We start from the raw sequence: 12,289 nt of genomic DNA, 5'->3' as shown, positions 1-12,289 counted from the left end.
GACGCCACTGGAGTGCTGGTGTATGGTTGTGTGTGTGTGTGTGTGTGTGTGTGAGGGGTAGTGGAGATGTTAGAAGGGTCAAGCTGGCCACTGGGTGGGGTGTTCGTGTGTATGTTTGAGTGCATGTGTGTGTATTTGGAAGGGGAGTTCTGGCGCCAGTCCAGCAGCTTATCAACCGGGGCATGTTGGACTCAGCATCTCGTTCACTCCCTCCCTCCACATTTTGTTTTTCCTTTCATCTTCCTGCACTCATCTTTTTCTTCTCATAAAAGAGAGGCGTAAGGGTGTTATTTAGCCGAGCAAAGTTAGCTTTACACTTATTAAAGATGGTGTAAGGTCTGAAAAGGACTCTTGATCTCTCAGTCTTTGAAGCATGACATAAAATACAAGCAAATCCATGCTCTCTCTCACAGCTCGATAACCGCCCTGTGTGTGGTGTGCAGGCTTTTTTTTTCATAAATTGATAAATGTACGGTTTTAGTTTCAACAACAGAATTGATAAAACAAACACTGACTTACTATCTACAGAACACATAGCCTAGAGATAAACCCCACTAACTGGGGAGACCGAAAAGAAAAAGGGAGAGAGAGAGCGAGAGCGACCTAGGCACAAATCCAACGACTCAGCATGTGCTTTGCAGGAACTCGTTCTGTCAAGAGGCACACTCGGACAGAAGATCGCTGTCCAGTACCATCCCTTGTGAAACACTTGAGAAACAAAAACCATCTGGAGGCTATAGTGCACACTCTCGACCCATCAAATATTGAGGATGTTTGTCTGATTTACAGAGCCTATTTGAGACTGTTTGGACAACTTGGCTGAGGGATTCGTGCTTTAATTAAAGATAATATCAAGAGCTAATATTGCCCCCAAGACCTTTGCCTCCCAGTCAATAGTGCAACAAAGTCACTGTTCTGTGGGTGAGGGTGAGATTTTGAACCACCAACACTTCTAAATGAATCTAATCGGGCCTGATCGGAGGCTTCTCCATGTTCTTTGTTTCACTGAGGTTACTGCCCCACATTTCCCCGCTTTCTCTCTGCTGCTGCCAATAGCAACATAGGCTTTTTAAGGCCCAAGCACACTGCAGTGATGGCATATTGATACTGTCATAAAATATTACATCCTCACTTTATTCATTAGTACTGGGCTTTAATCTAAAAATACCATGGGCAGGGAATAAAACAGAGTTTTCAGCGGCAGAAAGATTAGGCCTGTGTTTCACTCGCTGAGCACTACAGCTCGGAAACACTGAGGCCCAAAATAGATGTTCTTCTCATAAAGGGCTCCTTCTTTGTAGTCAGCATACAGCAACAACATCTGCAGGGCAGTTTCTATGGGGGGAACAGATTCGGGCAGGCTATCAAAGAGAGAGGCGATCTCCTGTGAGAAGCGGTGGGCGGAGGACTTCCATATTCTCCTTCTCCATTTCTTTTTTTCTCCCCTCCGTCCTGCTCTTTCCTTCTCTCCTTTGCTTCCAAAAATCTGTAGCAATCAGGATGATGCTAATAAAAGACCATTAATATCACCTGTCAGCGCTATCTTTGGAAGATCCAAAATGAGAAAATGAGACAAAAGGATTCGCAGTCTGGAGCTGCTCACAGAGACGCAGAGAACCGGTGGAGGACATATAGCAGTATAGGTGTGCAGATTTAGATTAAGCATTTGATGACAGAAATCCTCCAGTGTTCAAGATAAAAACATTGTAAGAGTCAAATATCAGCCCTTTTATGTAAGTAGTCTAGTCTCCAAAGTATTATTTTTTTTAACTCAAAGGAAACATTAAGTTGAAGTAATTCAATAAGTTGGAGAGTTTATTTTATAATGTTTGAATTTTGTGGTCTGAATGAAAGCACACTAAAGCTTTCAGGCCAGTCATCATATTCCATCTTTTTTCGGGGGAATGGTTCTGGTTAATTTAAGGAGTGTACTGCACGGTGTGTTTGTCGCTTCTGAACAGATGGTAAGGATGAAAGGTAAGAATATGACCCGGTCATGACCCAGATACTGTATCTATAAAGGTAGGGAATAAACCTGTCTCTGAAGCGTGTTGTCACATTTTGAAGCTCAAGTGAGCAGGATTTTAAATTCCTTGTGATATCAGGTGAGGACTGTGACATTCAGCACTGTCAAGGTGGTGGACAATTGGACAACAATGGTGGACAATTCATTTCAGATAGTCAGTATGAATGGACCTGTATCACTTCAGTTCAGAGCTGATGTATGTGTACAGTAAGACCGTCGTAAACCAGTGATAGTAAAAAGCCATAAAGCCCTGCAGGTCTTTTGACTGATAGCTTTTACGGGTGGTGATGGCAGAGCGTTCACTATCTGTTTAATGCAAAACATAAGCACAGCCTGCACAGAGATGGAGGCTCTGATCAGAAAAAGGTGGCACCAAAATGGAGAGGTGAAAGTTAAGGGGGCAACGTGATGATAGTGGCTTCATGCGGAGCAGAAGTGTATCGAGGGCCTCGCCTTTGAACTGGTGAGCCGGCTAATTGAAACAGCATTGCCGGGGCACTGGCTGAAGATCTGGATCGCGTTCATCCTCGCTTATATTCAATTTGGTCTCATCACACAGGGCACGTCCCAGGCTTTTCTCTCCACATGGCAATAAGTCATACCCTCGCCTTTTGCCCTCGACGTGTTGCCCATCTGTGTCCCCTGAGGGCCCGGGGATGCTGAGGCCCAGGGAACAAGGAGGGATTTCAGACAGGGTCTTGAGAAAATACAGGCTCCCTGCCCTTGAGCCCCTTATGGTACTTCTTCACGCCTCTCACCTTGGACTTGACCCCCCCTTCCCAGCCAACCCATCAGCTCTTCTTTCACATACACACACTCACGCACACACAGAGACACACATCTCCTCGCCCTGAGACTTTTAAGATTTACTGTTAAGAGCAGCGGCTGTCAGAAGGTTTGAACCGTGCACTTTCTAATTCAAACAAATGCTGCACCAGGGTCACGGAATTATCATGGAGTCACAAGGTGTTTCAGATGACTCGCAAGTGTTGAGTGTTAAGCTGATAGAGAGAGAGAGAAAGAGAGAGAGACTGCACTTTATGCTGCTAGGTAGCACTGCTGTGGAAAGCTTGTGATCTTGCAGCGTGGAAAAAAATAGGCACATAAAGCGTTAAATAAGCTAATAGATAAAGCTCCACACTCTTACCTGGTTATCACTCACTTCTATCTGAGCAGGAGGATGTAGATCTTGAGTTGTACTGGGGAGACTTCTCATTTCGCAGAAGAGCGATCAACGTCTCTGTCATTGCTTTAATCAGTGCCTCACATGCATCTGCTGCTGGCCTGGCTTAAGAGGCACTGAGAGGAATGATATGACAGGCAGTGATCTACAATGAATAAATATTCAAGAAGCCCACTTTGTGGTGCAATAAACTGATTTGACAGTGACAGTGATGGTTTTTCTTAGGGTTGTTTTTAGACTAGTGTGAAGCCAGATTTTATAAGTCATGCAGGAGATGTCAAGCGTATATCATGAGATGGAATATTGGGATATTAAGGATTGATTATACAACAAAAAGGATTGCCACAATTGTTGAAAACTGACAAACTGTCAGCACCTGCGTATTGATGTAATGACAAGTGTGCATACACACTTTTCTGTTGACACCATCACAGGAAGATCATTGTCACTACCCTCACACCCACTGTCCATGAGATGTCTTCCTGCCTCCTTCCTGCTTTTTTCCACAGTGAGACTTTTGGATTTATGTTGGAGGAAAACAAACATATAAGCACGGTAACTTCAAGAAAGGATAGAAAACTGCTTTTTCATTGCAATGTTGCTCTAAACAAGAGGAGAATACATATCATATATATATAATGACAGCAATGGCTCAAAAAGGCAGAGTTAAATTGTATGCCATGAGTGTTTAATTTGCCTGCATTAAAGAGACCTGACTCAGGATTGATGTATATATTGCACTTACAGTGAGGTGGAGATTAGAGGGATGTACGTCTGGAAAAGTTAGGTCAACCAAAACCAATCACAGACCATCACAGGCTTTCTACAGGTTTACACCTGAGCTGTGGCTTCATGTGAACCAAATCTGCAAGACTACATCCAGAGGAAAACTGAATTTGGAGAGGATCACCGTATGATTGAGGGAGGGACTAAAAGTGTGCATATTATTCCTTCCTCTGTGGGACTCGCAGCGAGCAGGTAGAGCATCTCTGCAGTCCAGCACCGCACAGCTGTCACACTCAGCTGCCCAGCGCTTCCACTTTGCAGCAAACTTCCCACTCCGCAGTCGGTAAGTGCAAAGTTTTATTTGACCGATAGCGACAATAGATACACTGATGGAATTGTAGAAGGTGGGGGATTAGCGGGACTCCTCGATTCTTTGATGCATTATGGTGAAAGTGTTGGCTATAAAGTTTCAGTAGTTTTTTTTTCCCTTCAGGAATTCTCATGCAGCATGCAACGCGCTTTTTTAATTGAGATGCGGCGTCCTGCTTCATTTCGGATTGTTTCTGAGACTAAGTAGCAGGTTTCTAAACATCATATAGGGGATAGTAAAGTTGATTGCACATTCTTATCTCTTTTTAAAATTAACTTAACATCAGTATTTTTCATTTTCCTTCACTTTATATATTAAATAAAACGCGCTATATCATAAGTTGGATGCATTTGTAAATGCGTAATTGTGGGTTAATGAAAGCCATGCTCCTTTATTTCTCATCTTTTAGTATTCTATCAGTGACAGTTAGAGAAGTGAAAAGGTAGGGAGTCTGAATAACAGCACTGATTTGCGCATTATTCACTTGCTGTATGGGTATTTTTTCTGAAACAAGAACATCTGAATCTTTTTATAGCTGATGAACATCTGCAAGCATTGAGCACCGGCGCATCTCCCCTCACTCTGTCAGCAGCTGCCACAAACTAGATCTGCCAAATTGCTTATCATATGAATGTGATGATGATGGGACCTGTCACTGCCCATGTACAATATTCCCCGTCTTATGTAACCTTTTTAGTTAGTTCACAGTCTCTTTAGCTGATGCTGCTCCAAGTAGACAATGCTAAGTGATATGCAAAGTGTGCAGGAGGGGAGGAAGGTTAGGAAGAGGAAGGAAAAGTGGAGGAGGAGTGGGAGGAGGAGGAGTAGGAGGAAGAAGAAGAAGAGGTGAGGTAGATGAAAGGAGGAGGCTGCTCTGCATAAGGAGAGGGGAGTGATACAGTGAGAGAGAGCAGTGATGGAAATGTTAGCTTGACATCCATCTGGATTGAGGGATTTTCCTCAGCTCCAGGTGAAATCGTTCTGTCTGCAAGAAAACCAGCAGAGAGAAATACATCCAAACACTCCTGTGAGCCCTATAATTTTAATCAAACAAACTCTAAATGGTGACAACATGATGGTGTGTTTTCTAAAACACCCAAACCCACAGTTTCACTTTTCTAAACTGTGGAGCTGATGATGCCGGTTATTGAAACCCAGCTGAAATGTCTCCCTCTTTTCTCTTTCTGATCCCCACCCTCTCCCCTCTCCCTTCTCTCCTCTCTCACACACCTACATATACACACACGCCCACACACATAGTGCATACCACACACTTGCACACAAAGTGTAAACAGCGTGTGATAGATAGGTCACTCCACCCTGCCTCGACTGTTTGCGTGTTAATCCCTTCAGCAGGCCCTGCTTCTCCTGTCGGCAGCGTTCGTGATGAGTTACTACATGGATCCAGTTTCGACCTACCCGGCCCTTCACCCCTGTGACCGTCTGGGCACGATGGTAAGACCTCTCTCATAAATTACCTCCCGCCTTAAGGCTGCCACAGCTACCTGCCACACAGCCGGCCAAGAGTGTGAGGCAATGAGTGTTTGTGTGTTAGCCGCTCAGCCGCATGGTGGTGCAGGAATGTGTGCAGAAGCTTATGAGCAGTGGATTCACATGTTTGTTAGCAACTCTGGATCCCATCACCTCACAGGAACACACAATCTGAGTATTTTTCCTGTTGAGTTTGGTCCACAAATGATGAACCAATAAAGCTTCTATCTGTACATGCAGTTCCTCATGATTTTGTCAAAAGTTAGGAAACAGAGCTGTTGGACAAGATGATTTTCTACAGGGCTGCGAAATCGACCTCATGACCTGCCCTGTGTTGCACAACTTACCCGTACCAAGATGCACTTCTCTCTTGGAAAGTAACATAGTAAATTTTGAGACCTATAAGCCTCCAACCTTGCCACTAACCAATCAAACTGAAGTCAGACCATCCCTATTCAATAACACTTTTGTCAGCTATAAGCCACCCGCACAGTGCTGTGCAGCAGCCTGTTTGCAAGAACACTGAGGCTTTCTCCAAATGAGAAAGCTGAATACAGAGGCAGAGACAGTGCGAGCTGGGAACATTGGGATTCCTGTCAGATGAGCATTTGAAGGGTGAAGGCCAAGGAGCGGCAAAATAAATGCCTCCATTTGTATGCAGAGCGCCGGCACATTAGGATAAGATACTGAGGTTATATGCAAATGGCAACCCCACCAGGCCTGATAGGAAACATAGAAGGATACTGCTCCCTGGGTCCTAATTGGCTCAGGTGGTGGGGCTTGCCTTTGAAATTGAGACTACTGTATACCAGGGCAGACGTGGTCAAAAGGTGAACTCAGGTCACCTCAGTTGCTCTGTTCTTTTGAATTTACATGAATTATCTGCAGAAAGCAGCAGAGCCTGGTCTATTTTGTTAGATTTTGTGTTTACACACGGATTTTCAATGTCGCTTATGCTTTGCAAAATCTGTATGCAGAAAGCAATAAAAAGGGGCATGATCAGTGCATATAACAGCTTTAGCATTAACTTGAAATCCCTTTAATTTAGAGATAATCTCAGTTTTTAACGAAGTCATACACTCCAGTCTGATTCTCTTTTAAACAAAATGAAACATACTGTAGATACCTCACAGTTTTTGCTGGGCTCTCTCCCTTACACAGCTTTAATTTGAAATGATTAGCACTTATTTTTCTTATTGGTTCCTTATGCCTAATATAGGCAACTCCAAACCCCTTTATGTATTTATGCAATAATGCAGCAAGAGGCAGTCAATCATTAGCATGTACGGACACAATTGGAATGATTTTATCCACAGCTTTCCACTTACTTGTAGCAGATAAGTGAACTCAACATTTCAGGAAAGCAAATGTCTGAACTATCATCTACATCATCAGTTCCAGAGAGATCACCTCTGTGAGTCAAGTAGCAGCATTTAGAATCATAACCACTCCTGCTTGTCGACTAAAACAGACTTATTTTTTTTTACATCTTTCCGCTAACTGCACATTAAGAATTTCTACATAGATCCACTAGAGGGCGTGACAATAAATTAATGCTAGATCAATTTAATTAATGGATATGTGCACATTCTTTATTTTCATATTTCAGGACTTATATGAAAAAATATCGCAATATGTAATGGTTCGACATTTAAATAACCTTGAATATCTATTGCTGACTTTTTTTACAAATGGGTTTTATGTCCATGTTCCTACTTTGTACACCTCTGTAAATGTTAAAGTTCTAAGTGGACTTACAGAAGTGATATATTGCTCAGAAGCAATAAAGGATGAGAAGTCTACACTTGAGGCAACATCAAATGCACAGACATCATTGTAGCACATGAACGTACTGGAAATGCTGCATTCTGTCCTCATGTCTGTCACATAACCTGACATTGCATCAGAAATGAACTACATAATCAAATTGAGCTTTTATGGACTTCATAGGGGTAGAAATATACGCTTGACTTTGAGTCTGGTTTGTGTAAAGATCCTTTTGCTTTGATATGTTATACCACAGATTTATTGTTGTTCAGAGTATTTACTTGTTCCGTCACCAAAATAAAGGAAACCATAACAAATTAAGAAAAAGTCATAAATCAATGATAATAAACAGCACTTTGAGTGTCATTCCGTTTATGTTATTAAGATTTGTATTTGCGTTAAAGCTACTTATCATGATGTGAAATCTAAAAGTTTTGCTCCGTAAAGTTCTGTTGGAAAACTTCTTTAAGCGTCTTGATACCTTGTCATCCCCATCTGAGGCTGACTTCTGCATTGAAAGTTGTTCTACACTTAAACTGATAAATCCACATTATGGTGTCGATGTTATCTCCTCTGCTATCTCTGTCAGTCTGCCCGTCTGTCCACAAATAGTCCTTGTGGCTCCTTCAATGCATATCTGACTTTCCCACCCCTTTGCTGACAGGACTGATAGAAGGCAATGTTCCACAAACCTCTAAAAACCACTTCAGGTCATGTTGCCATCTATAAAGCTGGCTGGCTACTGATAAATCCTGCTTATCAGATCAGCAGTTACTGTCAAGCAGTCTGTCAGTTACAAATATAACATATGGCAATCTAAAGTCGCTCAAATCATATACCTTGCACGACTTAAAGACACATTGCTGAAGATCTCTTGCTAAAAGTGTGAGATGAAAAATGGAAACCGTTGTGAAATTAGCATTTACTCAAGAAAACATGTTCACATGTGAGAAAAATGTGTAATAAACACGATACAAAAAAGTTTTAAAACTCTAAACGAATAAATACAAAAATAACATGATGTGTCATCAGCCATACTTTTGCTAGAAAATGTGCATTCTTTGGTCACATCTTGAAATGTCCAACAATATCCATTGCAGTTTTGTCTGTTGTCAGATTGCTAAGCCAAAAATGGCAAACTGCTATCTTCTCCCCTATATCTGAAATCCGCATAGTATTCCATATCTCTCCCAGTTCTCCCATCAAATGTTGACTCTAGACTTCCTCCTTGGTTCAGCCTCTTACGTGAACATTTCTGTGATAAGCCGGATAAAACAACACAGCAAAGATAAAGTGAGTGAGTCAAATCCAGCTGAAGGGGTTATCTCTGTTGGAAAAACAAAGAACAAAAATAGTTTTGTTCCTTTTTAAATCCAGGGTTTCACTGAACACAGTCAGAGCCACTGAAAAGTTACATCAGTTGGTTTCAGTACTGCAATACATGTTTTTCACCCCTCAATGTTAAATAAAAAAAAACTAGCAAATTATATGAATATGAATGTTGAAAGCGCATATAGTTTTACCGTTAGCAAGTGGCTAGCACTGACAAGTTGAATCACCCCTGAGAATTAGAGCGTTAAAATTAATTAGTGTAGGGTCTTGGCATTCAAGTGCTTTAATTAACTAGCTTATATAGAATAATGTAGGTTACAAATACCAAGTCCCCATTCATGACTTAGAGGTTGATCTTCTTTTTCACTTATTTCAGTTGACAATTTTATTCTAAGATTGATGAGGTGTGTAAACTTGATTTTCAACAAGATCTATGGGCAGATAAACTGAAGTACATGGATGTCAGTCCCTATTAAATGATAATGCTAAAAGAGCTTTTTGATTCAACACTTTGTTTTTTCTTTTCAGAGGCAGAGTGGAGGGGTTGCAGCAGGCCCACATACCCACTTCCCCAGTGTGGTTCACCCTCAGCAGCAGTGTTACCCATCACAGCCCCTTTACATCCAAGACATACCTCTGCAGGAGGTGCCCAACGGACACGACCTATGCCCTACAGGTAAGAAATGGAGACTCTGAAAATGAGTGTCTACCCTGACCTGATACCATGTCTACCATATAGTGACTTGAGAATAATGATTGGTTTTAAAGGATATGTTAAGTTACTCTTTCTCATTATGTTACTGCTGAAGTAAAGCTGATAAAGTAGTTATAGCTTCTTGTGAACAAACAACTTCAGCATACAAAAGACCTTGTGTAAACTGGAACACTAAATGAGCAATCAGTCACACTCTAGCATTCATGTCTGCAATCTTGACACACATAAATTATACTCCCTAGTTCAGATGCAAACACAGTCTCAACTTGGCCTGTTGTTCTGCGTCAGCTGCTTGCTGGATGATGGTGATGCCGACCCTGAGGGCAATGCCTTTACCAGACACCCCTCTTCCTTATTTCACTTTTTTCCTCCATCTGTTTCCCCCTTTCCTTCTGCTGACAAACAAATAGCCCACATCTTTCTATTTTTCTCTTTTTCCAAACAAGTGTTATTTTAAACTGAAACATTCCTTCCAGAGCGTTTGCCTGTGTTTCACTCTCGCCTCCTTGCGTTCTTAAAAAGTGATTGATGATGGTGGACTGGGACGCACGCCACAGGAGTAGGGTAGGGGTGCTACGGGGGCACAGGCTTTCTTCCGTCACCTCCCTGAGCTGGATGCAAGGGGCAAGACAGGGGGCCAAAGGGCGGCCATCCTTTTCCCAAGCCCCTTGTTTGGTCTCTGGAGAGGTGGGAGGAGGGTTGAGTGTGCATATGTGTGTGTGAGGGAGTCGGGATTTGATGGGATTTGCTGATGTTTGTTGCCAGAGACACACTCCTTTGGAGGACTGACTTCATTGCTCCCAGCGCTAAACCGTTGACATAAACATTGCGGAGTGTAAAAAAACGACCGAGCATTGACCTTTTTTTTTTTGTTTCTCATCCTGCTCCTAAATCCTACCCAAGCAGAACACAGGTCTAAGAGCATCTGACTCACCTGGAGATGCTGTTACAGTCATTTAGTGCTTGTTGGTGGTGTCAGATAGACTTGCTAAGATTTTGCACTGCTGGCATATGGTGTTATGAGTGTATGCTAACCTCAAGGGCAGCTCATGACCTCTGACACAGTCTCACACACTGCAGCCGTTACTTTGACTCATTTCTTCTAAACTGTTAACACTGTCTTCTCTTGATGTTCCCTTTCAGTTTCATAGCCTGTATGTTAAATCATACAGGTCATTTTCAACATTTTCCCCATGCTCTGTTAGTGATAGATCTGTTTCAAAATTTATACTCAGAACTCAGATTTTCATATCTAATCAATTTTCATCATTTGACTTTGGAGAAGTTTTTCTTTTTTTAAAGTTATGTTTTTTGGGCATTTTGCTTTAATGATAGGACAGCTGAAGAGAGGAAGAAAGATAGGACATGTGGGAAGTAGAGAGTGGGGGAAGACATGCAGCAAATGGTCATGCCCAGGAATCGAACCAGTGTTCTCTGCAATAAGGACTGTAGCCTATGTATGTGGGGCGCTTAGACTGCTTGGCCACCAGCGCCCCGACTTTGGAGAAGTTTTAATGATGATTTTGTTTTGTTACTTGAAGATGTTGAGTATGTCTGTGTTTGAACCATATTTCACCGTGAAATGTGCTTCGTACACAAGATTCACATTGATACATATTTGAACGGTGAATTTCAAATGGTGTATTAAGGGATTATATTTAGGGATTAGGATTGTTTATGCACATCCAGTCTTTTTACTTCCTCTGTGGGGGAATTTTTAAAAACTGCTATTATTATAATATTGCATTGACCAAATTTCAACTTCCAGTGCAATATAACTTTGAGAAATAAGCTCACAATGATCATTTCTGTCCTTTTTTTTTATTACCTCTTGAATAAATAATGTGAAAAGTTTTCTGACACGTTGTTGTCGTAACTTGACTCCACCCTTTTTTTTTTTCATCATCCAAATTTCAATGTTGAAACTTGGCTTGGCTTTTGATGCTAAAAACTTGACAAATGGAGGATCAGACTAAGCATGCATCAGGAGCTTCTTATCCTCTAAGGCCACCGTAGCTTCACTAAGCATAGGGGTGAGTAAGGGAGCGACTAGGTCTAGAATCTGACCGCCAGATATAACTTATACTGCTATTTCCACTGTATCCGTAATAGGAAATATACCAGTTCAATTCCAAGTGATAACTAAATGAAAGTAAAGTTATTTTTTCAAAGCACCTTTAGTACACCATTCACTGAGTACCTTCTATCTAACTTTTGTTGTGGTACATAACATTGGGTTTTACATTACTAGCCACTTCTCAGAGAATGGATTGGGTGTTGTTAAAAGAAATGTTCTGGTGTGAGAGAGTACAGAGCAGATGTGAGGCGGAGATGTTGGATGTTAAAGACTCATCGCATGTTTGGCCGTGAGCCCAATGTCACACACACTGCTTCCTGACAACAGCCATGCCATGGTGATGTTTACACTAACCCAGCTCCACTCGTCACTATCCAGCACTCGCACCACAGGGCCTGTAAACTCCCGTGGTGGAAATTTACTATGTGAGCGTGTGGGTGTATGTATGTGTGTGTGTGTTTGTGTGTGTGGGAAAAAAAAATGAGTGAGTGTATATTCCTGTTGGATCTTATTGATATCCAGACTGATATCACACACATGCACACACACTCCACCAACATCCTGCAGTGATGCTCGCTCCAAATTCATTCATTAAATTCACA

At 41.9% G+C, this 12,289-nt stretch overlaps 1 protein-coding gene across 1 annotated transcript in view; it reads left to right on the top strand.

Annotated features, from left to right (window-relative positions):
* Nucleotides 1–4,198: 4,198 nt before the first annotated feature.
* The window catches only part of ets1 (v-ets avian erythroblastosis virus E26 oncogene homolog 1), a 36,335-nt gene continuing 28,244 nt past the window's right edge, over nt 4,199–12,289 (top strand). Inside the window, 3 exon segments of the mRNA XM_034701084.1 lie at nt 4,199–4,278; nt 5,566–5,760; nt 9,424–9,571. Coding sequence (XP_034556975.1) covers nt 5,692–5,760; nt 9,424–9,571 — 217 coding nt within the window. The 5' untranslated portion in view covers nt 4,199–4,278; nt 5,566–5,691.

The sequence above is a fragment of the Notolabrus celidotus genome, chromosome 14 (assembly GCF_009762535.1).
Source record: "Notolabrus celidotus isolate fNotCel1 chromosome 14, fNotCel1.pri, whole genome shotgun sequence".
Classification (NCBI taxonomy): Eukaryota; Metazoa; Chordata; class Actinopteri; order Labriformes; family Labridae; genus Notolabrus; species Notolabrus celidotus.
The sequence above is the reverse complement of the archived record's forward strand: the minus strand, read 5'-3'. Positions and strand labels throughout refer to the sequence as shown.